Here is a 27,954-nt window from a genome sequence, read left to right as displayed (position 1 = left end):
TAAACTGCACTACCCAGAGCATTCACCTTACCTTTGTTCTAGGTAGCGCAGAGCCTGCCGCACGAACTCCATACACACCTCCGTGCTGGTCCGGACTTTCAAGGCATCACTAGCAGGAACCAGGGTAACATCAGTCATTTGTTTCACCATGGCCCACATCTCAGAGATGTTCTATAAACAAGCCATTCCAGGCAACAGTGATTAGTACAGAGATGAACCAGCAACGCTGTTTTGAGCTACGTGGTGGTTTTGATGCTTAAGGAAAGGATAAAAACTCAAGAGTGATGTCAGTTTAGATTTCCAGTGGAGACACTGGGCACAGTCATGAAAGTAAGCCACTTCTATCCTGCAGAATTCAAATCTCCCAGGCTTCTCTTTATAATTCTTGTGCAAGAAGATGGTTATAAATACCATACCTGCAATTGTCACCCAAGATTGACAGTGATTTCCAAAACTAGCCTGGGTACCTGGTGCTCAGCCTCCTTGCCCATTTCCAGTTCGCACTTCCCACTCGAATACCACAACAATGTCAGCTTTCCATATAAGCAACTGCTCTGGCTGCCGCTGGAAAGCTGTGCAATCAGCTGTGGTAAGAAATATCTAAAGGACACTGATCACTTGGACAAAGCTCATTTACGAAAAAAAGGTTGAAAACCATCCAAGTCTGCCTCATTCACAAGGACAAGATCGTATCATTGTCTACAGGACTAGGGTATCCCTGCTGAAACAGCAAAATACTGAGAAGTAACAGCACTGTTAGCTTCAGCAGGGCAGGTGTTTGATCTTGGTGCTTCAAAGCAGCAAGAACATTGAAACTCACTGCGCTGTCCCTAGCAAAATGAACAGAGCTGCTCAAAGCAAAGATACACATCTATAATTCAGATCTGACTGAAGCATTTGCCCCTCAGCTTCTGAACACCTTTTTGCTCTCCCCATTTGCAACATTTTTTTCATGATGACTTGACCCTCCTGCAGTATACTCCTCCAGGCATTTCTCAAAGGTGGGAATTTTGTGCATTTGTTTTTTGGGGGGCGGATGGATCAAGACAATGCAATTGAAGGAGTGGGAAAAAAAAGAAAAGCAGGCAGCTCGTTGGTTTAAAGTCAATCCTAGGGGCTTTATGTTTTGCTGTGGGAGCCTACTTAGCTCTAGCTGGGTATGATTGAAGATCCTTCACCTACATCTAAATACTTTCAAAGGATAATAAGAGACCACATTTTGAAAACCAAACACAACAGAATCCATATAAAATAAACAGGGTTTTTTTTCCCTCAACAGCTCATCACTCACAATGGCACACTGCGGTGAAATCAGGTTCTTTTCTTCCTTACTGCGTTAAGGAATTTTCACCATGACCAAGTTCATCACAGGTGGGCCCTGCTGTACTAGAGAAGATTCCGGTACTGGCTCTATGTTTTCTGTAGAGCCATGCAATTTTTTTTTGGCAATATCAGTATTTTTCCACCAATGTCAGCAGGCTGTTAATCACAGCTGAAAACAGATTAAATACATTTCCTTATGTTAACTCACTGGCTGTACCTTATCATCCAGTTCTGCAACAGCAGTGCAAAGGTCCACCAGGTTAGGCTGCAGATGTCCGTTCACTATCTTCTCATTATAAATATAAATCTGAAACATATTGAAAGTAAGCAAGTTTAACAATACGTATTACCTCCCCTCCCCAGACACTGCAGCAAAATCTGAACCAGGCTTCAAAAACAGCGTCCCCAGCAAGTCCCTTCTGCTTCCCTTCCACATGAGCCACTACTAATCCAACTCAGGAGGAACGGGTATCAGCACCCACCGGCTCCCACCACACACCAAAGCCCCAGGCCTGCCTGAAAGGTGGGCAGCAATCCAGCTGTCCAGGGGTTCTGCATGGCAAAGCACCACACTAAACACCCTGTTTAGACTAACTGCAGCTAATTGTTGGAGGACAAAGATTCAGAAGAGACCTGACAACCGGATGGCTGTGATAGTGCCCTGCACAGCAACCTCCTACCTGCTGACATGAAAGAAACAGCATTTTGCTCATTTGTGGCAGTATTCAGAGACATCTGACACAGGGAAATGAGAACAGAAACCTGACCCTTCAAAACATGCCCTTAAACATATATACACATGCACCCATCTGATTTGATTTAAATCTTGGTCTTAATTTAGCTGCTTCTACTATTGTTTATTCTACTCACAGCCCAAAGATCTTCCAGCTACATCTGAAAATCACCACCCTCAATGCTAGAAAGGCAATGCCATTATCCTTTCAGTCCCTTTCGCATGCATTACTTCTTCAACATGCCCAGCATGCAAACAAGATGCAGAGCTCAGGATTGCAACCAGAATCTAGCATCAGTGAAAACACATATATGTACACACTGTGTTTCTGTGAAACAGTCTGAACTGTCCATGAAGAATAATTAATCATTTCAGTGTAATTAAAACATGTTTTGTGGCTGCTGATAAACTGAAACAGCACGGACTGCCTGATCTCCAGGAGTGCAGCTACCCCTGTGAACTAGTACTGCTACAGATGCTAGGCTTCCCATACCCACAAAACATCAAGGAATAATGTCAATAGCCTCAAAGTACAGACATAATTATGCTGTAAGGGAGACCCTTAATGCAGGTATGTTACAGTAGATATGAAACAAATTAATGTACTATTAACAACCACTAAACGACATTTAGTGCTTTACCAGCACAGTTATGCATCTTATTTTGTGATTCATTTCTTCACAGTTACCATAACTGAACACAGAGATAGAAAAATAGATGCACAAGCTGCTATCTGGCTCAGTAAAGACCGAGCCAATGCACACAACAACAGTAATTGTGTGCAAATTAGGCAACGCTTTGTCTATGTCGTTTCACACGTTTTTGAAAAAAATCAAGCCCTTCTTTTTCATTTTGTTTCCAACAGTGCTGGTAAACAGATCATCTCAAATAACAAAAGTAACAAATTGGTTATGTAAAGGTTTATCGGTTTTCCCTGAAAATTTTCAGAGGAAGTCTAATGCTACCAGACACGTTAATTCATCGCTGATGCACTAAAGCCTCTCATAAGCGATGCCATTAAAATGGGATGTAATTTGACAAACATCAGGATTAAGACTTCAGCCTGGTTTTTTTCCTACACGCACACATCAAAAAAGCCATCTCCCACATGTGAGAATAAAGGGAATAGAAAGTCTTAATTTGCGTACAAATATGCATTGACACCAATTAAAAAAAAAACACTTTTTAAAGGTTAAAAGAATTTCAGTTTACTATACAAGCATAAATGATTACTACAGTCATATATGGTGTTCAGGATCTCCTTTTGACAAAAGCATCCTGCAGCAGACAAATGAGTTAGAGTTCTAGAAAGTCAGGCTAAATTTCTATGTTTTCCAATTGCATTTTAACTCCAGGCAGCTATTTTCATGTTCTGCCTACCATGTCTTCTTACATGTGCTATGCTCACAGATCTTTATTTTCCCCATCCCCCTGTCTCTGTACAACACAATGTTTAACGATGTTTCTCCATTTCCACTCACCTGACGAGCATACGCCATCTCCACGCTGTCCAAAGAGCTGCGACCTGGAGGACCCAACTCCCCAACGTAGCTAGGCTGTTTAATGAGAAGCATATTATAAGAAAAAGCAGCAAAACCATACTCCTGACAAAAACAAGAAGAGAGTTTTGATCTACAGAGTAAAATGCACAGTCTCGCTGCAATACCTCATTATCTGCCCAATATAGCTTAAACCTTCTAACGTGACAGAAATCCTCCTTATTCAGTACACAAACCAGCCATTGGCTCTCTAGAATTAGGACATCAGTGTTTCTCCACAGCATCTTATAATTTTAATTCTTTCCTTTTGTTTCTTGAAAGGTTGCTTATTATCACATTAGTGTCTTGCTACAAAGCATCTAGTCTGAACCTCCAACACAGCAAGGAGACAGAAGCAATAGACCAGCTCAAGTGGACCCAGTCTAGCAAATCTGACACTCCAATTTTGTCCCAGTACCTTACCACAGACACAAAATGGGGCTCCAGCATTCTGTTATGGGCCAAAAAGCGCCCCACTGCTGGTCTGCTGCAGGAGGAAGAAAGATGCCATTGATACTCTGACTTGGAAGAAAAAAAAAAAAAAAAAAAATCTTTCTACCCACAGAGACTACGCCAGCATTGAGATCTCCCCAGTGTAGAGCAGAGAGGGACAGGTGATTGATTCATGGCATGGAAAATTCACACTTCTCTAAAACTTAAAATATAACATGCTTTATAAAACTTAAAATATAGCACAGAGCTATTCCTGTAAGCGTTCACTACAAATCACAGCTATGTTTTCAGCATAGCCACCACTGGACACAGACGCTCACCACTCCAGAGGAAAGAATACTCCCAATTAAGTAATACTCTGATGTTTCCTGCTTCCTAAAAATGTAATTCTTCATTTCAGCATTGAAAGTTCTGGGTTTGAAAAATAAAGTGCAGTTATTTTAAAAACAGATCCCTTTGAAGTAAGCAGTTCTTTAATATCAGCTTCTTCATAAGCGGTGCTACAGCCAATAGTGTTCTGAAGATAAAAGCAAGACAAGCTCAGTATAGAAACATGGTATTTATTATGAAGCCAGCTGACATAGCTGGGGCAAGCAGAGAGGAACAGACAAGCTTTCAGAAAAGCAAGCATGTTTTCAGGTCTGAAAATGAAACAACAGCCTTTGAATTTCAGACTTTGAACCCAAAAGCTCATTTGACTGTCCCAGGTGTAGCTGGTCTGATAAGATGATGTCACTTCTCCACACAAACCCTGCCCAGCTAACTTCAGGTGTCTGGCTCAGGTGCAGTAACGAGGATCTGAGATTGTTTATTTCCACCAGGAGAGAGGAAGCAAAGCACTAAGCGAAATACTGAAAGCAGCTGAGCAAACAGTGAGAAGAGGTTTGTTACCATGTAACCCAAGGCCATCCATATTCCTCTAAACTAGAAACAGTCACTTTCTCCAAGAAAGAGCAAGTTCATCTGCAGAGTTTTAAAATTAAGCTTTTTATCATCAAAGCCTGTTACAGCTAGCAGCACATCCTCACTGGCTGTTATGCTGCACCTTAGCAATTCTGTCAAACAGCTTTACTTACATCAGTTACCCAGGAATGTCAGTACTTTACTGTGTAGATAGGATCACCTTCGAGTATTGCTTAAGGACATGATCTAGTCTTTCCTGGAAGAGTTCAGTTAAATGTGACCAACTTGCTGCCTGTACAAAAACCACAAAGCCCAAATACAATGGAAAAAATAATTGTTTTCACTTTCAGTTTAATCAGCTTTAGAGTTCAGCCTTGCTGACACCTGTCAGGCTGCAGCACAGCAGGACCAATGTTCCTGCCATGACCTGGCTTATGTGGATTTCTGAGAAAGATCTGAGAAATGGTGTCATCATTCAGTTTGTTTCAAATGAGGATGAAATGCTGACAGGGTCTCCAAAAAAATCTCTCTTTTTTGGGAACTGTATCCCAACTTTGAAATGAAATAATACAAATATATGAACTTCCAGACATGGTGCTGATCAGTCTAGGCACTGAACAGCGTCAAGTCATTCCCAAATGCTTACAGTTCTAATTTGGTATCGGTTTAACCCAGGTTACCTTCTACTGTGTAGGACCCCCTAATACTCGTGAGCATGTGTTTTTCCAAAGACAACAGCTATCCGCTGTCTGAGTCCAGCAGTTTTGATGAGGAAAATTTTCACAATTTAAAATTTAAAGACAAATAAAGTGACACAATTGCAATGGCCAAGCAGCTGTTCCGAGTTAGTCAGGAATTTATACATGAAGGTAAGAGCACTGACCTCTACTAAGAAATTATAAGAACTTTGTGATTACTGCGTAGCATACAACAGTTATTACAGAATAAAAAAACTACTCAAGTTGTGTTTGTCCTTGATCTAGTGAAATATAAGTGAATAAGGTATCAAAGATGAACCTGGAAAATCCTTTAGAATTGCTGGAATTAGTTTATCACTGCATGAATTTCTCAGTAATAGTGCTATTTAAATTATGTCCAACCTGATTATAAACTCAGGTAGATGCATTTAGACCTTAGGTGGTATAAAAATGCCTCACAAAAAAACCCCAAAAGAAATCCAGCTTTTTCTTTTTGCAACTGAACTTACACTAAAAATATTCTTCACAGTCACTCTTAATGGATACTGATATTCAGAAGCATTTGCATTCTTCTTTCAGTGCCAAATCATCTGACACAAATTCCTTTAAACCCACCTAAAACCCGACAGATTCTTTGTTCTAAAGAACAAAGAAGCTGTTAAAGCAGGTTTCCTGGGAAACAGACATGATGGAAGAAATAGCGCTTTGCAGCCTTCCCCTATGCTGTGCCAGATAAATTGCAGAGTTATTTAAAGTAACACTAAATTATGGACGTTGTCATTAATTACTGATGAGGTTTCATCTTCTAAAGCAAGTGAAGAAGGGTACATTTTGACTTTGTGTCACTTTTCAACCAGTGCCCAAATACCAGAAACATAAGGACTGAGGCTTTGTTTTGTGAATCTGGTTCCTTTTTCTCCTGCTGCTGCTTTGCAGCACTAAAAAGCATCCACGTGGCTGCCACTCCAGAGAGAGGTGTGTGACTGATGAGTTAAAACCCACAGGTAAGGATCTGAATTCAAACGTGCACGCCAGAAACCAAGTAGTAACTGCTCAGGGGGTTACGTTTTCCTTTTCTATCTCCAATTTTAAATTTTACCCCAACCATCATGCTTTGAGGATCACTTATTAACAATCTGCCACAGCTGAGAAACGCCACATAGAAATTAAATCCTTTAAATGCCCACTACTGACTTGGCACTTCAGCAAAGGAAAAACTTCAGGAACTCCAGGATTTGTCTTGCTTTTCTTATGTTTTTCTTTCCTATGCCAAGAACCATGGAAGCAAGCTTATCCCCTATTTTCTCCATCTCATACTTGCATTTCATCTTTGAATTATTAAACTTAAAAAAAAAGCGCTAGTTCACTGAACAATCTCATGGCTGTGCTAAAAGGCAATTTCAAAAGGAAAACCAAAGCAGTGAGTCAGCATGGGGAAGGCCATTTCCACTCTTCACCCTGAACAGCAGAAATGGAGAGTTGTGCAGGCAATCCTTCTGTAGCTACGAGCTAAGGGGGGAGAGGGATTTGAGGGTGGGGGAGGATATCCTTTGGTGGCTAGTCAGAACTTACCAAGTTTTCAAGCAAGGCAAACGTTATGAAAGAGATGTTGAGAACAGCAGCTAGGTGCATATGAGAAGAATCGTGTTTCAGGTCAGGTTCTTAAGCTTAACTGGAGCAGCGAAAAGAAAAAGTGGGTAATGCACAAAGGACTGCAGAAGCCAAGCGCACACACACATCTATCTTTCTGCATCTCTAATCTCATACTGCTTAAACGGCTTATGCTGTTTTTATCAACCACATTTGCTTCTCTCCCTGCCCTGAATTTAAGTCTTTCCAAAACATTCTTCAGAACTGTAATATTCATTCTGAATATTATCCATTCGTGAAAGCTGCAGCTATACTGCACTGCCGTCACATGTTTATCTTTTAAATTCATTTAGCTTAACGATGCTGCTTTCCAAAGGAGTCCTCCTTCATTTGTACTCAGCCAAGCATTCAGCCTCTCTTGCACACCAAACTGCGTGCATATAAAGATGCATTATTCATCACCCTCATATGCATATGCGCATTCCTCAGCAGAAGTCTGGGCAGACATTTTGTCAGCACTCCAAATGGCTTGGCCAGTAGATGCAGTGAATAACTAGGCAGGAGACCGAGCTGGAGAAACACCATCAAAACACACTGCGGTGCAGCGGGGGAGCAGAAAGCATCTTGCAGTCCTTGCGATTTAAGGGATATGAAGACATGATACAGTGGGGCAGAACCGAAACAGAGAGCAACACTGTCTCTGTCACTGCAGGAGCAGGTTGCTTGACAGCAGGAGTTGAAGAAGTTGGGGCGGGAGTGGAAGAAAGAAAAACCTGGAGTAACAGGACAAAAGAAATGCCTCAGCACCTAGTGGAACAAGACTCGGAACAAACACCTTGATAGCGTAGGTGTTCGATACTTTCAAAACAAAACTCAGGTTTTCCTCCAAGAAGCATCTTTTTATTAGCTCTGTTTTTCCCTTACAGGAAGAAGGCCAGGCTGGAGGACAAGGGGGAGCAGAAAACCCTAATGGCACGTCCTGCGCTAGGTTCTTTGAATCATGAGCTTTGCCTGTTAATTGGTCTTATTTCCATGAATAATGTGTTGGTATTTCACTCTGCCCAAATTAGCTTGCCCAAAGCTTGAGAATTGGCTCGCAGGCAGACCAGCCCCCTGCTGTGTTTGGATCTGTGCCTTTTCAGTTGATTCTCCATCTCCAGAGGATATCAATTAAACCTCTACTATATTCTACAGGCTGTGTCTGTTTGTGTCAAACACACAAAAAACTTATTTGACTGGAACAAGGCTTTAGAAGAACAACCTGCTGTGGGGAGGTTAGATAACAGGCTTTTAACACAGTAGATGCACTTCAAACCTCTCAGACCTCAAGACCTTTGACTTCTTGAGGCTAAGACTAGAATATATCAAGGATTTTAAATGCTCTTGAAATGACATACTGATACTACAAGTGCTTTGAAACGGAGAGTGGAGCATTACTGAGCAATAGTGCATATTGAGTCTTTAAACTCATTCATGAAATACATTAGAGGGGTTCCCTCCCCCTTCCCCTGCTCCCTCCCACCAATTTGATGCTTGGCATCTCTAGCGCCATGGACCAGGGGTAGGGTCCATTTGACACTGTAACACCAGAAAAGGGGATTTACCTTTCCAGAGTAGGTTATTAAATTGCTTTTCCTAGCAGTTAATATCCACAGTTCAAAAGGAAAACCCCATACCAGTAACTCACACACAAATCAATGATGTTACAAGCTATCAGAATAGCTGCCAAGTCTTCAGACTCACATCCTAAAATAACAGGATAGCTGTTCCTAGTTTTAAATGAACTCAGCCTGCATTATTTAGTATTTCTAATACTGGAAAGCTGGACAACCTTCTGAGAAGTCACAGTAAAGTATCAGTAAAATACTTTCTGGGGAAGACAGCTTCTATAAAAATATGTATGCTAACTGGGATTAACCTATATTTAAAAGAACAGTAATCTGAAAGGGACCTTTCATTAACAACTTTAATTATTTCCAAATCCCTATACAGGTCATACCCCATTAACACCAAGGGCTTTTTTTATTTTAATGTACTTCACAGCTCTATAAGTCATGCCAATGAACAAGAATATTTTTTTTTTTTTTTTAAAGGGAGGGGTGAGGAACATGGCTATAAAAAACTGGGCCTGTTTTCTGGCCTGAAAGCACAGCAGCTTGTATTCCCCCACCCCTATCACCTCTCCTCTCAAGGTTACAGTCTTCATGGAGCATTGCGGAGGGGCTGTGATAGGGGTTTGTGCTTCAGGGATCTCAGCTGAGGTCTGATGCCTCTAACTCAGAGGGGTGGAGTTCCCACAACTCTGCACCTAACTGTGCTTTACTCAGGTAACTGTAGCATTGTCTGTAAGAGAACAAACTGTCAAATTTTAAGTTGTAAGAGAAGATAAGGAATGTTTTACGTTGCTCATCAATACCTTCACATGTTAAACACAGGGTCAGTCTTGTCCAAAGGATTTGGTCACTACTGGATTAACTTCGAATTGCTGAACACTAGAGGTCTTAGCAGCACAAAATTTTAACCTGCACTGCATGAGACAGCAAGGTAAAAAGGAAAGCATCATCTTTTATTTTTTTTTTTTTTTTTTTTTTTTTTTTTTTAAGAGTACTGATCTGGTTTTGCCAAGAAACCTGACTTCCATCAGCCTCCTAAGAAAAGCCATAAATCGTGGCTAGCACACAGCGATCAGGGAAAGAGCTGCCTTAAGACCCATGAATGAGCAGAGTTGCACCTGAGAAACTGTCTGGTCTCCTCAGTATTGCAAAGATTTCCTGAAAGTGAAGTTCACCCCAATGTGTCTTCTGTCCCCTGGGTAGATTAACCTAATATGTGTTAATGTGACTAAGTTCCCAGCTTGCACATATGTTGCTTAAAACATAGCTTCAGCAACAGGGGCTCCATTGCCTGTACCCATCAGTCAATAAAAACAATCATCAAGGTTTGATATTTTGCTAGACAGCATGCTGCTACTCACAGCCATTCTGGAATTAAATAGAGATTTGGCATTTCTCATTTCCATAGTTGAAGCCATAGAATAATGCAGAGGTGGTTTCAGCAGTGCTGAAGTGCCAGTAGCATACATGCCGTGTGTGAGCACAGTGTTTAGAAAGACAGAGATACCTCATTTTCCTGGGTGAAATCAAGAGCATCTTCCCCTGAGGCAAGCAGAGTATGAAGAATCCTTTGTTTCACCTGTTCCCATTCAACCAGCATCGATTCTCGGTGATACTCCTCAGCCATAGCAAAAGTCTGTTGGTGAAGAACAACAAAGAGCTAAGGAACATACAGAAACACCAAACAGCCTAGCTCTGCTATTAATAGACCAGCTTAAAAATGAAACAGAAAATAGCAACTAGATGAAGCAACCAGGTCAGCCCTCAAGAGCTAATGATGTGCTGCATATTATTTTAACAGGCTTCCTGTTCAGGTACGAGGGGATTCAGAAAGCAGGTGTGTGCAGAATTAAGACAACTCTCACATACTCCCAGCTGGTAAAGCAGAGAATCTGTGTCTCTTCCATGGTACTGCAATACACACAAACTTAGCAGGCTGGAAATCGATAGGCTTCTTTCTTTAATTTGGCAGCATGCACACAATATCCAGGTCATCACTGATCCGCGCCATTTGTTGAGACTAACTTCTCTAATGGCAACTAGCTTTTCACCTCCCTGGAGGCTGTAAGGGTTTGACTTACTGCATTCTTAACAGAGCTGTGTGTTTATTGCCCGTATTTCATTTTCAGGTCTTTACCAGTATGTTTTTCTTTTAAATGGGAAATATGATAAAATAAAAATAAAAACATTAAATAAAATTAACCAGTGCCAAAGAATCAGAAACTCTCTTCAGGAACATAATCCAGGAAAGCACATAGAAAAATCATATCCCACAAAAAACCCGATCCTTTTACCTTTAAAATAGCTGATGTGCTACAGCGCCTTCAGATCCAACCAGGGAACTCATGGAAGGAAACCGCTTTTCCCCACAATATTCTTTATTTTGGCAATAGCATTAGGATAAAGAAGATGCTTCACTACTTTTCCTGTTGTTGTTGGGATGATGCTAGCTAGCAGCCTCAGGTATACCAGCACAGGAAATAGTGTTTCTACTAATTCTAAACAGAGAATTGGCTGTACTGGATCTTCCACTTCCTTCCCCTTCCCAACCTTCTCTGCCTTTCACATAGCTTTGTGCTGCTGCAGTATACACAACAATGTCTTGGTCGGCAGAGTAAATTTTTCATCTTATTACAGCCCACTGTTAGGATATTGCTAATTAAGGGGCAAAACTTTCCCCAGTTATAAATGAGTTGATAAAAGACAGTGACATTTGGCAAACAATTATGGTGCATGCCTGTAACTAGAGCATAAGATTTGTGATTCTTTGGTTTATCAGATGAATTCACTTTATACTTTCATGGTAGAATACAGGTCTTAACTTTACCTTCACTATAATCATTTCAACAGGGTTTTAAATATGCTTCAATAATTACAGTATAATTATACGTAACTAAAATAATTTAATAATGCTTAAGTACTGTTTCTCATCATTTGAAAGAAACACAGGTTCAGTTCTAAACCCGATGCCCCAAGTGTACATGGGGGGAAACAATTGTAACACAAGCACTAGGAAGCATGCAGTGACATTTCCAAGCAGCAGTTTTAAGACAAACAACAGGAAGCATTTTTCCACACTGCATAATTCAATTGTGGAAATCGTTGCCCCAGAACACGACAGATACCAAAAGCATAAATAGATTCAGAAACAGGATCAGATGAATTTCACATCACAAAACAACTTCCAGCTCAGAAAAATCTTTACAACAACTACTTGCTTGGAGGTGAAGAGACAGGAGATGAATGGGGGAAGGCTAACTCTGTATTTTTTTCTTACAGACTCTCTAAGTACTAGTCCCTTTCAAGGGAAGAAAACAGGACTTGGCAAACCCTGAACCTAAGCCATCACTCTTACTTTCTTACTGCAGCATTTTCCATTGTACTGCTTAAAAAAACCTGGGGTTTTTTTCCTTGCACAAGAGATCTCCTTTGGACAATGTGATGCAATATGGTGTTGGGCTGTTCTACAGACACAAGAATTAAATCTTGCAGCATTCTGGCTGCACAGGCCTGAATGTGGTCACGTGTATTTCAACAACTCCTGCAACCTGTAGAAACAGCTACAATAAATACACTGGATGTCACCACTGCATGGGAAGTCAGTGTACAAGGCATCACTCAGAGCACAAAAGGAAATAAACCCTATGTCCTAGGCATCATCACCTCTAGAAAAGGCAGCATTGACATGGAGAGGATTGGAGCGAGTGTGCTGTGTCTTAAGAACAACAGCTTCTCTGTTCAAACAGATTTAACACTGTGAGCCTCCTGACCCTACAGAATACTGCAGCTGAAATACAACTGACTAGTATTTCTTCCAGAAATTCTAAGCAAGCATTTTCTAATGTCTAATTTTTCTATATTCTCAACACATTCCTCTTAAATTCCACTAGTTTATTAAATATCTAATTTATTAGTTTCCCCCTTGCCTTTTTTTTTTTTTAAAAGGAAAAAGTGGTGCTTGCTTCTAACTTACCCTCTTCCTAGACTCTTCAATGGCTGACAGCAATGCATTATCTTTTTCATTCTTCAGGAATCCCTGCAGAAAAGGAGAAACGGAGCTTCAGTCAAAAAAAAAAAAAAAAAAAAGCCAGCCTTGCACGAACATCAGATACATATTGTAGTACTCAGCTCTTTCAACTCTGGGAAGTGCTCAGAGCTCTCTCCAATCCACTCCCGAGAAGTTTAAAGGTCACTTTACTTCACCAAAGGTACAGCAAGATGCCCATACAGAGCAATGTGAAAATGAAAATACATTAATCCCCTGTTTTAATATGCATTAAATCCTAGTGAAATGTCCTGCTTCTATTCTCTTTTATCTCTGTGTCCCAGCAGCTGCTTCCTCTTGCTCTCCATTTGAGGGAGCTAGGATGAAAGCTGGTAGGAGCGATAAGCCAAGATAAGATTGTTGAAGTTGAGTGTGGGGGGGGGGGAGAAAAAAAAAAGGTTTTGACTTGGCAGCTTCAGGCAGGAGTAGAGCTCTTGGAGGCCTGATAGGAACTGTGAAAAAGAGCCTTAAAAATAGTCAGTTGAGGAAGAATGAAAGTAACTAAACAGTTGGAGAGCATACAGGAAAAGTTTACCACACAGCCTCTATCCACACATACAGCTTAACTGGGTAAAATACATAGGAATTGCATTTTTAATTTCAAGTATATCAAAACTCCTATCTCAAATATGTTTTGCATTTTCACTGTTACCTCACCAAACAAACCAAACAACAAACCAACTTGATCTGTGCTCCTGGACTTCAACTTAATCATTATTCAAATCACAGAAAAGGAAAAGAACCTTTGATTCCCTCTGAAGTAATCAACTACAACATCATCAACTCTGTTAAGTGCTAGTATCTTAAAGAGTCTTTACACTTACACCACAGCTCTAGAATTAAGAGCCACCAACAAACCCAGGGAGTGGGAATTCGATGTACCACACTTCAGGCTTTTCCAGTGAGGATACACAACTGCAGCTGTGTCCGACCAAACTTGTCAGGAATCAGAAGGCTTTTGTGCCCTTTGTTCCCCACACTTTCCTGCAAAAAAACAGCTCCTGCCCCAACAATCTGACAGTACTGGTATCAATCCAAACAACCTAGGTAGAGCCCAGGATCTCCAGGGGAGCAGAGATCCTGTAGCAGGAGAGAAACTTGCTGTCACAGGGATTTTGACCTTTGGGGAAAATATATTTATGGTAGCTCTTCGAAACAGTCCTGCAGGAGTCCTACACGCAACCACAGGTATCACAGATTGCTCCTTACACTGGGAGATGAGGAGGGTTTGAAATCTGCCCCAGCTGAAGAAATCTGGCAGGAGACTCTGTCGCAGAGGTGTGCTGCCTGCCTTCCGGCTGCACAGCACCAGTATGGAAAGAAAGGACACTGCACCCTTCCCTTCTGAAATATGTAGAACAAGCATTTACAGTACAGGACAGCTTGTGACCCCCTTCAGCTGGAAATAGGAACGTGACCCCTTTCTGTACACCAGATAAAGAACCAACTGCCATCTTCCCGAGACAGGCGTGCGACAGTCCCCCCAGAATTACATATGGAACAGAGCAGCCACTTCCACACAGCCTATTCTTCATTTCATCGCCCGCCATGGCCTGCTTTATTTTTAGACAATGCCCACAGAGGAAACGCAGTTGCGATCTGAAAAAGGGAAGCTAAATCCAGATCCTTGCACATGTCTGGGGACCAACTATTACAGCAGCTGTCACCAAGGCAAGGGCTGCCGCAGTCACCTAACTGGGCCAAGACCCAATCTCGGCTCCGCGCCAGAGAGCTAGAGACATGGCTTTGTAAAGTTTGTCCATATCTGCACGGATGGAAGGACTTTGGGAAGGCAACAAGTTCTTTTTTATTTTTTATTCTTATTTATTTATTTCCCCACCTCCAACCTAAATTGGAGAAAATTATCTGGAATTATAACAAGCAGTGCTTCTAGACCTTCAAAGCACAAACCTACGAGCAGGAGACACAGCCACGTTTCCGATGGTAGGGATCTGACGCTGCAGAGAAACACGCTGTGTTTACCGTACCCTAAAAATGCTGCTAATTTTACAGGCAAAAAAAGCCCACCACCTCTAAGAAGCAGACCTACTGCTATGTGAATGTGATGGAAGGTGCTGGGCACACCGAGGCAGGCACCACAGCTTGCAGAGGTCCTGGGTGCCCTGGCTCTCTGCTTGCTTCTGCGAGTACTGGGCTCCTGAAAGCCCCGAGAGACACAAGTCCTACCTTACTGCCCTTGGTCCTCCCCTTTCTCCTCGGAGGGAACGTGTGCCCTGAACTGAGCATGAACCTGCCTAGAAAGGTGCGTGGCAATGACAGCAATCAGTAGAGTAAATTAAGATGTGCTTGAACTTCCCTTGAAGTCAGTAAATCCAGGCTGAGTATCTTGCTTAATGAAACCTCCCAGCTCCCAGAGAGTTCACTAGGTCCGTTTAAGGGATTACATTACACCAAATGCCAATTAGGAGAGATGATAATTGTCTTTTTCAATCTCAAAAACTACTGCTTTAGCAAACAAAAATCCCCACACATTCCAAATAATATCTGTAATGCCTCACTGAGGAAAGGTACATTTAAAAAAAGGCCGCCCTATGCCTCGCGCTAACCATTATGACTGTAGCATCACAACTGCTGCTTCAGTTAATTACAGGCTAATTGTTAAACCTCAGAAGAAGGAGTTTCAGTAGCTGATGCTGGGGCTCCCGAGACTGCTTCTGCTTAGTCTGGCCAAACAAGAGCCCCTGGGGTTATCACTCTAGGCTTTGGTGGCCATAATTGCACATGTTAAGAAAGTGAGGAGTGCCCACAGCTGCTCTAACGGTATTTACTCCCTGGATTCATTGCATTGCCACCTAGTGGTGCACTAGGTTTGGACACCGGACATTTGCATTTCACAGATGTATATAAATGCACACAAACATTCACCTGCCATAAAAAAAAACCCAGAGCTCTCTGGAACAAGGATGGGAAGAAAGATGGAAGAGAGGTGCTTTACGCTGGAGAGTTTTGGTCCTCAAAAATCCCAGGCCACATAACAGCTTTAAGGGTTCACTTATCTCTTAAGTCTGGGCCTCGAACAGCGTCGGTTGTGCTCACCGAGTTACATCTGTCCTAAAAGCTTTCTGCAGTCCCAGAGGCAAGGTTTGACTTTGCCACGAACGCTTGCAGACTGTAACAAGGATACAGAGGTACAGCATTTGGCACGTGCAGGGAGTACACGACCCATTATCGAAGGAGCTGCCCTCTCGGGGGAGATGCTACTGATTGTACAACGAGCAGTAAGACACTGCTTCCTATTTGGTATCCAAAGAGAGAAGCAGGAGGAGAACAGAGATACTGTTAGGAGACAAAGGGCTATTGCACAGCGGCAGATGGCAAAGATAGGAATAGCTAACATGAGCATCACTAAAACCTCAGAGGTGAAATCCTCACCTTGCAGTTCATGCACAAGCTCTGCCGTCACAGGGATCCCAACTTAGCCTGGATTTTGCTTGAAAATTAAAATTTCTCTTATTTCCCCAAGGCAGGTTTACACAAAAAAGCTCCTAGAGCCCTAACGTCATGCCATGCTGTCCTGTTTCAGCGAGTGGCATTTAAATTTTTTCTCTGTTACTGTGGAACTCCCACACATTATTCCTGTGTCTAGTTTGGAACGGAAGCAGTCCAACTCTTCTCCATTGCAGGTTCTCTGCAACACACACTGCTGAACATTTCCTACACACCATTTGTACAGTATCTGATGAGATGGTGTTTGCAAAACAGGGACCCAGGCACAGAAATACACCCACTCTCCCACCTTCAGGTTCCCATTTTCCAGCTAGTCCCACTTATTCTTACACATCTACTGTCTCTCTGTATTTTTCCCCAGTACATTCCAGTTCGTCTTGGATCTCTTACCCCTTGGATTCCAGTCTGATCCTCTCCTCTCACATGTTCCCCCCTCTGCTCCGCCTCACTCCAGGATGGTTTGCACAAGTGGCCCCACTAGTGGAGGGGCAGGACCCCTGGGAGGCCGCGCCACTTCCCTGTTCTCACCGTGCTCCTTGCTCCACTGTCATTTCTCATCCTGGGCAACCGCTGCCTGACATCGGCTGATGTGACAGGAACTGGCACCTGCCTTGCTCCAGCCTGAATTCCAGCAAGAAAGTGTTCCAGTAACTAATTCATTATCAGTACGAAAGGGCATGCATGCACTGATGGCCTCTTTTTGACAGGAGATTGAAAGTCTCTTCCATTTACCGCAGTAAATGAGGTTAGTAAACTCTTTCCTGGCTGATAGAAGTCTCTTAATTACTTCCATCAGCCAGGCCATACTTTTAATACTTGATCTTAGTATTCAAGCTGTCAAGAGAAGGCGCATGTTGCCAAATAGTATACGGAGGCCTTGGATGTTGACAGCAATGCTTACTTTTTCACTGGCAGGGGAAGAAAGAAGAAAATGAAATGAACAATCTGGGGCCATTTCAAGTCAATTGCTCTTTGATTAAAATATTTCCAAGAGCTGGATTTCCAGTTGATCCAGTGAATCCTGCAAAGGACCGGCAGGGATGATGATTATATGGTTAACAAAAATCATTCTTTGGCAACAGTTTGGGAACAGTTGCTCCAGATAAAGCACCTGATTTATCTACTAGCAATTTTAAGAAACAATTTGCTAAACACAATCCTACTGCAAACATGCACACGGCTTGAGCACATTCCCAGGGTGCTGCACCCTGGCACAGCCCTCCTGGCCATGTTCCCTCTGGAAACAGAAAACGAAGCAAAACTACCTGAAACCCACTGCCACAATAACAGACTATACTAAAAAAAGCAATAACATATAATCCAAATTATTGTTTATGCTGACACAAGCATCAGTGCTTGCTGACTGGCTTTACACTGGTATGCCAATGGGCCCGTAAGCAACAGCGTGGCCAAGTAATGTATTCCTGAGGATGGGGACATGCCAGTGTAGGACGGGCAATATTTTTCTCTATCCAGATTCTTCTTCTGCAGCATCACACCAGTGTCTCTTGGAAGCTTCTGTAGGTGTCGTAAGATTTGTTTTGTAGAAAGCATTAGCTTTTCCTAAAACCACACAGATAAGCGGCTTCACTACGTACCTTGGACCGTGCAATGCAGCGTCCTTCAAAGCAGCCAGGCAGCTGCCCAAAGGTCAGCTACCAAATGCAATGAGCTAAGAGCATTTGTGAAATTGGTTTTCTCCTTAGAGGACTTCAGATGGCAAGACTGCTACGGGGCTGAAGCAGACTGAGGGCCCAAGTGCAGAGATCCTCAGAGAGGAAAAGAACCCCAGGAAGGGTGATTTACCAGTCATAATCACTTCAAAGCTGTGTGAGAGACAAGGAACGAATCATTGTACACACACACAAAGGTCCACTGAAAGGAAAGGTCTGATGAGGCTTGTCCCACAGCTCTATACCGTGTTCAGTTCAGGGATCTAGCAATACAAAATTCTCCTAGCCTAAGACAGCTGGGCTTGTCAAACTACAATATGCATTTCTCAAGTTCCTTACCATCATGCTTAGAATGGGAAATCCTGCAACATTTTTCTAAAAAATTAATTCACTGTTGACTAAACAGGAAAAAAAGCAGGGAAAACCCAGAAGGTTTTACAGTTTGCTAAGACCCAAGAGCCAGTTGTTGCATCAGAGATTTCCAAAGCAACAACCATGTTGAAGCTTAAGAGGGAAAAACACGCAGACTAATAGCTGTAACACAAAACTGCTAATACAGCCAAACACTGGGCCTGGGGAAGATTTCCTGATCCACTACCTGCCCTTCGCAGGCGTCTTGAACCATGTTCCCCCCACACACTGTGACTGTGCTCCATGCTTGTAGGCAATACTTACATTAACCGGTTTGAAAGCCAAGGCAGGAGGGCTCTTCCCCACCCTGCAAGCAGATAGCATTTCAGTGGCAGTAAGTCATTAAAATATACAAACCCAGGCCTAATCTCTGCTGCACTGCATGACTGCCAACGATTTTACAGATTATTTCGCTTCTTTTAAAGCAGCTTTCTGCTCTGGCAAAATCAGATTTTGCAGAGCTGCAATACTGTCTCCTTTCATGATGGAGGAGCAGCAAGATAGACCTCACTCCGGCGGCAGCACGAGTCAACGCACACAGTGCTAGAGCCTGTGCACGCAGGCAACGCGCACAACTCCCCGCGCATGCCCAACAGGCCGCAGTACGCGTGGCAGGAGGAAGGGGCACCGCCATTTGCCTGCAAGTCGCCTTCGACAGGTTGGGTGCACTATGGAAGATGCACAGCAGCAACCTTCGCTGGAGACTAGCTCTGGGGCAGGAGCAGGGCTTCCCTGCTGCCCCACCATCAGCATGCCACTGATGTGCTCCGTGTTGAATACGGCCTTTAATCTGTGTGGCAGAGCAAGCCTTCGGCAAATATTTACAAAGTGCTCTCTGGCATAGGTTAGTGCCAGCAATGCAACAAATCTAGTATGTTTCTTGGTATTATTTTACTGTTTTAGACTACTTGATCTGTGAAACTCATGCAGTTTTCACAGCAATCTTCAGACCATATCCAGGAACACTGGATTTTGCTGTGTTGGATAAATACCGTTATTCCTTCTAGCCGTGACAGGAAAAACTCAAACTGTTGAAAGACATGCTCCTCAGGAAATCACAGATCAGCTCTTAACAGAAGCAGGGGCAGATGGTGCCTGCTCTTTGACCCTTGCTGGGACCGTTTGGATCTGGCAAGTGAAGACTGGAAATGGGCTCCTCAGACATACAGGCTTCGAGGGAAGAACTACAAATACCTCTTGGCTCTTGCTTCAGCCAGGAGACCATCCATTAAGCAGGGAAGGCTAATACCAAACCACCCCCCAGCACTGAGAGGCACCATCACATCCCACACCCAACCGCAGTCCTCCGGAACACGTTTACAGCATGCGGCCATCAAGGAGAGTGCAAGGTGTTTGCAGCAGATACAAGCAACCTTTACCATGACACAGACAGGGAGCACACCTTCATCCCACTGGAAATGTCTAGATAAATACCACTGCTCAGATTTTCTCTGGAATATTGTGCCAGGCACTCACACAGCAGCCTCAAAATTGAACTCTCTCTGCTACACGGCACTGCTTGTTCTGCGTATAAGCAGATCATCGCTGCTGGGGAAACGTGACTCCGTTCAATTTTAGTTTCTTCTAATTCAACATAGTGTGCTCAGCAAGTTCAGGCTTTCAGGCAGTATGAGCTCTCAATATTTCACTTAAAATTGTACTTACAAGTGGCTTAAGTCCTAACACAACACAGAAATCCACTGCAGTGTTCCTACGCATTTTAAGATCTTACAAAATAAGTCAGAAGTTTGCAAGATTTAACAATCCCAAGCATAGTGATTACATTGAGTGAACTAGGACACTGTTCTAGAACCCACCAAAATATATCAACCATTGCAACATATGTAATTTATATATTACTTATACAGTGCTGCTGATTATCGAAATATTAGTAGTTACCCATACTGTTTGTTGTGTCTTTCCCCTTCAGAGTGAAACCAAAATAAGTTCAATTACACCAATTAGTCTCTCATTCTCGGGCTCTAAAAATCTTTGCCATGTCATGTTGGGCTGTACAGAGCACGGGAATGCTGTTAGAAGTGGTTTTAGGAGGCTTTTTTCAAAGTCACAAACACTTCAATGGCACAAAACTAAGATAATACCTTTTTTAATCTAAAATTTTACAGCGAAGTTGCTCAGAATGAGGTTCTGTTCCACATATAATTATCGGCCTCCACTGCACAGATCATTTTTGACAGCAATTGTTAATGCAACATAAAAATAGCGTAAGCAACAGTGCTACTTTCTCTAGTGATCCTCTCTTCCTCCCCAGGCTTATACTCATTTTCTTTCTCCCTACAATGCATCTGGGAGCTGTTCAACAAGAATCCCAGGGTCCTACCTAAGCTACAAAGCACCAAGGAGATCTGTGCAATAACAAAACACAAAATCTTGAAGAACCCTAACCTGCTTAGGGGTCATGCAAAGAACAGAAGGGAAAAAACCAAGAAAAATAAATATATCTGAACTAGAGAGGGAAGGTGGACAGACTCTTGGAGCCAGTTACAGCAGCAGGAGATGTTACTTCAGAGCCACCAGAAAGAGCTTGTTCAGCTGGCTAACATTGGTACATAGCACCTGAAAGCATCCCAAACAGCATTTCCATTTGTCTTAAGAAACCCAAATGTCACAACAGGAATTAAATGCAGCGTCACCTCTCTTGGAATAAAGCTTCTTGCGCTAGGGAAGCCTCCGCACAGATCAGGCCAGTAGGACCAGTGGCAGGACCCACAGGAAGCCCATCTCCTTTGGCACCAGCATTTTACCATCAGCAACGGATCAGCACAGAACAAATTAACCACACAGTCTAGAATCTGAGCTCGTTCATCAAGTTTCCAAAAGCGTGGCTATCTTTTTTCCCCCCTTAAGATTTTTTAAATGCAGGGGGATGACCTTGGTGCAGGGCTTTGCTCAGTGCTATGATGACTGGCCACAGTCTCTCCCCTGCGCTATAAATGTCCTTGTATTAAAATCCCAATTAAAAAAATACAACCCTACAAAAAACATAAACGCATCAAGAGATTCACAATGAAAGCAAAACTCAGGGCTCTACCTCTTTTTTGCAGTTTAGTATAAATTAAATCAAATCATGAGGTAATTCCAGTAGGCTTGTGATCCACAATGCAATCCTGTATTAAAAATATTAATGCATGCAAACAAAGAAAATTTCCGATCATCCACTGGAATAAGCTATTATATCCGCCTCTCTGGCATCATGCTTTCTAAGGCAATACAGAGAAAAAAACTACAGATTTAAATGATTTTAAAATCTTCATTGTATAGTCATAACTAAGCCTGTAATGTAATAATACCTCTTGCTGAAAACATTCTCCCACCAAGCAGGACACCCTCAAATCAAGCCATCGAAACTAATTTCAATGATGACGCCATTTTCTTATTTCTTTCGCTGCCATTTTAGCATCGTGGTTACTCCACATTTTCTCGAGAAGTAGCTGTGCGTTCTTCCCCCTCTAAGAGGAAACCATGCTCAAATAATGCAGTGACAAATAAAACCTGGCTGTTGAATTCCTGCCCGTGTCACGTCCTTGCATGGCAGGGGCAGGGATGAAGCACACCATTGCCACTGCAGACCACACCTCGATTTACTGTACCGAGAGCTGGCGAGGGGTCTCCTGAGATGGTGTAAGCTGAGACACCAGCCACTGGAAATCCGTCAGCACCACACGAAAAATTCATAAAGCCAAGGAAAGAGGAGTGTCCAGCCCTGTTAGAGAGGATAGGCTTCTCTCCGAATACCACAGAACACACTAGGTAATAAGGGAGTAGTTTGAAAAGGAAAGAAAAAGGCATAAAGGAGGTGTGCTGACAAGCTTGCAGTGTCTGTTGCTGGATGAATTGTACATTAGCATCAACATATAGGCAGATACAATAACCCATTTAACCTGGTGGCAGAAAATTCATTTCTCAGGATTGTATCCAAAAGTCAAACTGCCATCATCCTTGTCAGTTGAGGAAGTATTTCCCAGCCTAAACTGACACATTTCTGATGGAACACCAGTAAGAAGGACAAATTATTAAACAAACCTACTAGTCATGAACACCCAAGTCTCCTCTAACCCACTTCTGCAAATTTTAGTGCAATCCTTCAGTCTCCCCGCCCCTGTGAGTGTTTTATCCTTCTGCCTGTCTGCCTGGGAGCACATAACCTTGCTGTTTGTGAGAAGCAGGGATGTTCTCAGGCTTTTATGGTAAGCAAAAACATTATCGGGATTTGCACATCTCTTCCTTCACAATCTCAGATGCATAGAAACAGTTAAATGCCTTCAAGTTAGTCTGAAACTGTATGAAAAAAAAAAAGTAATGAAAAAAATTGGTTCTCTACCTTCTCTGGGTGCAAGCAGTGAGCCTGGCAGTGCTGAGCCTGACACTCTCCCTGTTCTCAGGCTGATTCAAGCAGAAGGATTTTGGCTGCTATGCCCCCATCCCACAGCTGAAAGCCTGCGTACCACCTTCCTGAACGTTCCTCGGGAGCACTAGTTATCTTTATGATTCGGTTGGGGAAAAAAAAAAAAAAAAGCCAAGGGAAAAATCTTCCAGCCTCCATCTGTATTTCAGACACAAAGTGATGCATGCACCAAACGCTCACTGCCTCGAAGGGACAACGCCTGGTTCAGAGACATCAAAATCCCGTCAGCACTTAAATGCGATAACCAAGTTAAACCGAGATGCAAATCCTAAACCCCAGCATAGGTGGCTTTCCTTAGTGCCGCACCTCCACAATGGGGTTTCCCATAATATTTATATTGCAATTTGAAGTCTCCCAGTAAAACCCACATGGGGAAAGAAAACCTTTCCAAAGTTAAATCTACTTTATTTCGCTGATAGTGGCTGGCTAACGCTACAAAGAAAGAGCCAAGACCACACGCATTGTAGTGTGAGGAATATAAGCTTTTTTTAAAAAAAATACACACTGGAATTTCAAGAAAAGGAGCATATTTGAAGTTCAGCCTTCTTAAATAACATGACATGATTTGGCAAAATCATCCAAGTTAGACAAGCAAGCCCAAATTAGCTAGCCCATTCTTCCTAAGTATTTGTAAATAAATCATAGCTACTTTGTTCACCTAATAGGTATTTTCAACATGGCAGCGTGTCCCTTAGAAAATATATAAATATTTTACCGGCACTGAAAGCAAGCAATTTGGAGTTTATACATGTCATGATATCTTTAAATCCTCATTTTAAACATGCCGTGGTCTTTAGAAATGGTGTTTCCTTACTACATTACTGATACATTTCACAAAGTTAATTATTTAAATTACCTATGAATTATTAATTACAGATCATTAAAATAAAAACCAGAAGTCTGGAATATGCCTGTTATATACATTTTATATTTTTAAAATGTTAGAAAGCTCGGCGAAAAAGACAGGTTTTTAAATTCTCTGCTGCAACAAATGCTATGTTATAATAAACACTTTATCCTTTTTCAGCTTATTCCTCCTATTGTGTAATAAACCTAAGGTTTAAACTTTCCAGACTTGGGGTGTGAGACCAGTGTGCTGAGAATACACCAGAGACAAAAGGTTTCCATTTTTCTCCTCCGGCTGTACTCCACCCTTGCTAAGGAACTCTCTAGCAGTGCATGCCTTTATTTGCGCGTTGCGTTAACACGGCACACCAGCTTTCGGACTTTAATGTAAATGAAATGCCAAGTCCAGATGCTGCCAACAGATATCACGGAAAACCCCGCTATAAGAGACCTGTGGCTAATTATTAATTGCAGTGGCTCTGTCATTTTTCCATACATTAATTTATGGAGCTTAGTTGAACTCTGTCTCCCACCCACTTCAGACAAAGGAAAATAATTTGCTACACTGTACTAACTGCAAGGATAATTGAGCCGTCTCCCATACAGGGTCAGCGGAGATGGCTTCCTCCATCTTTTTACCTATGCAAGCCACACATTTCATTGTCTTTTACTTGATTTCTTGCTGAGCTGCTTTTGTGGCGAGTCCCCCCTTTGCACAGGTAATCTTGTTTAAAAGAGGCAACTTTTTGGCCATGCTACGCCACTGTTCCCATGTCTCCCCTTCTAAGCATTTCTCAGTTGACAACATAAGAGTGCAGAAGATGGCATATAGGCACCTTAATATCTGGGGAGGGAGCCCCAAAGGAGGCAAGTCATTCTGTGCTGCAAGAGCCCAGCCGCCGTCCCGGCACAGCACATTTCATTAACCTGCTTTTCTCCCTACAGAGAAACAGAATTGAAAGGAAAGAAGAAAAAGCAACCCACCCTATACTTTTGTCCCCATACCAAAGGCAGGCAGAGCTTCCAGTTTGCATGCAGCCTCTGAGTCCCTAGGATCTGAGAGTATTAAATCAGCTGCCACCCACCCAGCTAGTCATGGCCACCACATTTATATAAATGTTAATTCCCTGGCTGCTTCCCTTTACTATGATTTTACTGGCTTAACCCCTTTCATAACGTATCCTATTCACTTGAAAGAGAGGTGGGGTCTAGGCTGCAAACTCCAGTTGACTAAGCAAATACACTTCACCACCTCATTTAAGAAACTAACACAAAAAAAAAAAGCAGCAAATCTCTAAGTGTCTCATTTACTTTGGGAAAGTAGAAATATTTTCTATCTTATTTTAATTTTCATCCCACATTTGAAACCCTTACTTCAAAATAATATTAAAGAAAGTTTAGCGTGTCTTCTAAATAAATCACAAGTGCATCTGTAGGAACAGAGGAAAGAGTGGACCAATATCTTTGCACCACAATGAAAACTAAGAGAAAAATCACATAATCAAGTAGTACCTTTATTTTTTTACTTAAAATACTTCCATAGACATTTCATAGCCTAGGGAAGAGAAAATAGGAATAAATGCATTCAGAAAGTTATGCTACTGTATTTCTGCTTAAATGAAAAGCAAAGTCAGCAATGTCAGGAGGGTCTTTAAAAAGGCAACACGACTGAAACCCAAAGCAGACACTGGACTGCCCCACCCAACAGCTGCTCGAGCAAAGAATATTAGAAGGTAAAGGTACAGACCTGAAGGTTTCTTTTCTGTGAGCAAAGGATGATTTCTCCAAAACTACCCACCTGTTCTCTTTAATTACTCACCTACAAATTTAAACCACCTGCAGCAACAGCACAAAGAAAAACCGCCACAGAAGACACCTGAAGGAAAACTCTTTCTTATCAAAGCAAGCTTTTAACCGTCATTTTGTATATTTTAAAATATATACATTCCTACCTGTAGATCTCAGTACTGAGGAGTTACAAACCTGTTAATGCTGGCTGTAACTGCCACACTTCAGTTGCCTGGTATTTAGGCTTACACAGCTGTATCTGTCTGTATTAATGCTCAAGTTTTCTCATCTTTAAAAAAAAATAAAATAAATCAAACCTGCAAGTCCTGAAATGGCTGAGACAGTCAAGAGTCCAGCAAGACAATAAGAAAGCAGCTGCTTTCCACGGCTGAACACCACTGCCTGTAAAGCATCTATATTTTTTTTTTCCCCCAGTGGTGCTTTATTCAGATTCTAGGGAAAGCATCAGTCTGAAACCAGTAACTGATGGGAGTAACAGTTTATAGGTTACAGAAGGATATTTTATTGTTAACGGACTGTACCATGTAAGAATTAGGAGGGGGTGAGGTGGCAGGCAGGCAAGAGGAGAGAGATGCTACTATTTTTTTTTCCCCGAGCCACTGCAATTACTCTGATGTGAATTTTTGATGACTTCCGACATATTGCATGGTTAATAATCGTTTCAGCTGTCATGTTTGGTTAATGTGGAAAATGCATTTGCTGCATTGTGATGCAGCACTCCAGCCACAGATTGTAACACCAGTTGTGAAGCTATTCCCTTAACTGAGCTGCATGAATTTGCACATACCATGAGGCGGAAATAAATGGTAGTTTGATTTTTATACAGCAACAGAAAGCTTCTGCCATTTTAGACCTGCAGAGCTGTTGAAATAACTTGTACAGGCAAATAATTTTACTGCATATTAACTGGTGTCAATGTTCTTTAAAGGGGAGCTTTGATTCTCTATTGTTTTGCTGGGTTTGGTTATTTAGTAGTTAAAAGACTTAAGATACTATTTACATTAAACATTGCACTCTTTTGTAGCTCTGAACAGGTTATTTCATTGCGAGCATACATAGCTCAATGAAACTGTCAGCACTACAGAAATGCAGCCCTGTTACTAATACAGGCTTAGCCTGACTACCTCTTCCTCCATATGATACTTACCAACGTGTTTTTATATATAATGTTGTCTAACAGATGATTGCACAAGGGGTGAAAATTGCTGCTTACAAAGAAAGAGAGGATTTTTACTTGCAAAGTACTACTTCTTCACCTACACTTTAAACATCAAACAGAAAGTATAAGGTTACATAAAATACTAACATGTGCCTTTCATTGTCACCAATAGAAAAACAATGCTGCAAGCAATCATGCAATTACAAGGGGAGATGTAAAACAGCAGAGATGAAACCATGCTAAGAGCCAGTCACCCGATGATTAAAGTCAGGCCAGTATATTCCAGCAGTCAGGTGATGGTGCGATCATTACAGTGCAGAAAGCCAGAGAAAAATCGAGAAACAGACCACCCCCATCTTAAAGAAAAAAATTAGAAGCACCAAAGAAATAAGGAATGCACTTGCTAGTACGCAAAACATCTAACGGTGAAGAAGTGTTTCACAAAACATGAGCGTAACGCTATCAGGCAGTTACTTCCACAGGTCCCATGTGCACATTTAACCCACGGTGCCAACACAGCTCCCGTCCGCCTGCAAACCGCTGGTGACACTCCCAAATTCAAAGTTGCTTCATTTTAAATCCCAGAATGACAGCCCTGCTGCAACAGTACTGCATTCCACAATTCAGTAATTCTGCTTACAGAATGTACGTCTTGTATTTGCGAACACATGTACACACAAAAAATCTAGACTTGGGATGTCTACATTTAATTTAATGAAGCACAGAAAGCTATCAGGAGAGCATTTTACTGTGCATTAACATTGATGTATTTGGAGAATCACCACCAATACCACCAATTCATTATTACCACTTCTGTTTTAATTAAAACAACACTGCAGGGGTATTGGTTGGACACGAAGTACCAGTGAAAATGGTGCAGGGTATTTTATACAGAGAAAAACCATGAGCCTCTGAAGTAACGTTGTACTCCCTGGTTTGGAAGCAATTCCCATTAACACCGTTACGCCTGTAGAAGGTGCTCTGTGACTCAGGCTTACCTACCCCAAAGGTATCACTGGGCACCTTGCACAGTTCTGAGCTTCACAAGTGGCAGAGTAGTCTCTTAAATACAGTATTCTGGCTTTGAAACTAGCAAACTTGATCCTAAGGGTGATTTTCCTCAAACCACTGCAAGGAGCAAACCCTCCCTGCTTGTGACCAAATGAACGCTGTACTGAATACCCAAATCATCGTACCAGGAGTCTCATGAGAAGAGAAGACAGGTCCAAACCCACTGACATTCTTAGAGGAAAACCGCAGTCAGTT

General features: G+C 42.1%; 1 protein-coding gene across 6 annotated transcripts in view; it reads right to left on the bottom strand.

Annotated features, from left to right (window-relative positions):
• NUP93 (nucleoporin 93) overlaps positions 1-27,954 on the bottom strand; it is an 81,857-nt gene that overhangs the window by 19,741 nt on the left and 34,162 nt on the right. For 5 of the 6 annotated variants that reach the window (XM_056360728.1, XM_056360729.1, XM_056360730.1 and 2 more), the window contains 5 exons: positions 12,825-12,887; positions 10,359-10,487; positions 3,538-3,612; positions 1,541-1,630; positions 32-171 (listed from right to left, as the gene is read on the bottom strand). In XM_056360728.1, the coding sequence (XP_056216703.1) occupies positions 32-171; positions 1,541-1,630; positions 3,538-3,612; positions 10,359-10,487; positions 12,825-12,887 (497 nt within the window). Of the gene's footprint in view, positions 1-31; positions 172-1,540; positions 1,631-3,537; positions 3,613-10,358; positions 10,488-12,824; positions 12,888-25,825; positions 25,945-27,954 lie in introns of those variants that run through there. The other variant, XM_056360732.1, reaches the window with a different exon arrangement.

Source organism: Falco biarmicus, chromosome 15 (assembly GCF_023638135.1).
Source record: "Falco biarmicus isolate bFalBia1 chromosome 15, bFalBia1.pri, whole genome shotgun sequence".
Taxonomy (NCBI): domain Eukaryota; kingdom Metazoa; phylum Chordata; class Aves; order Falconiformes; family Falconidae; genus Falco; species Falco biarmicus.
This window is presented reverse-complemented; position numbering and strand designations above follow the sequence as displayed.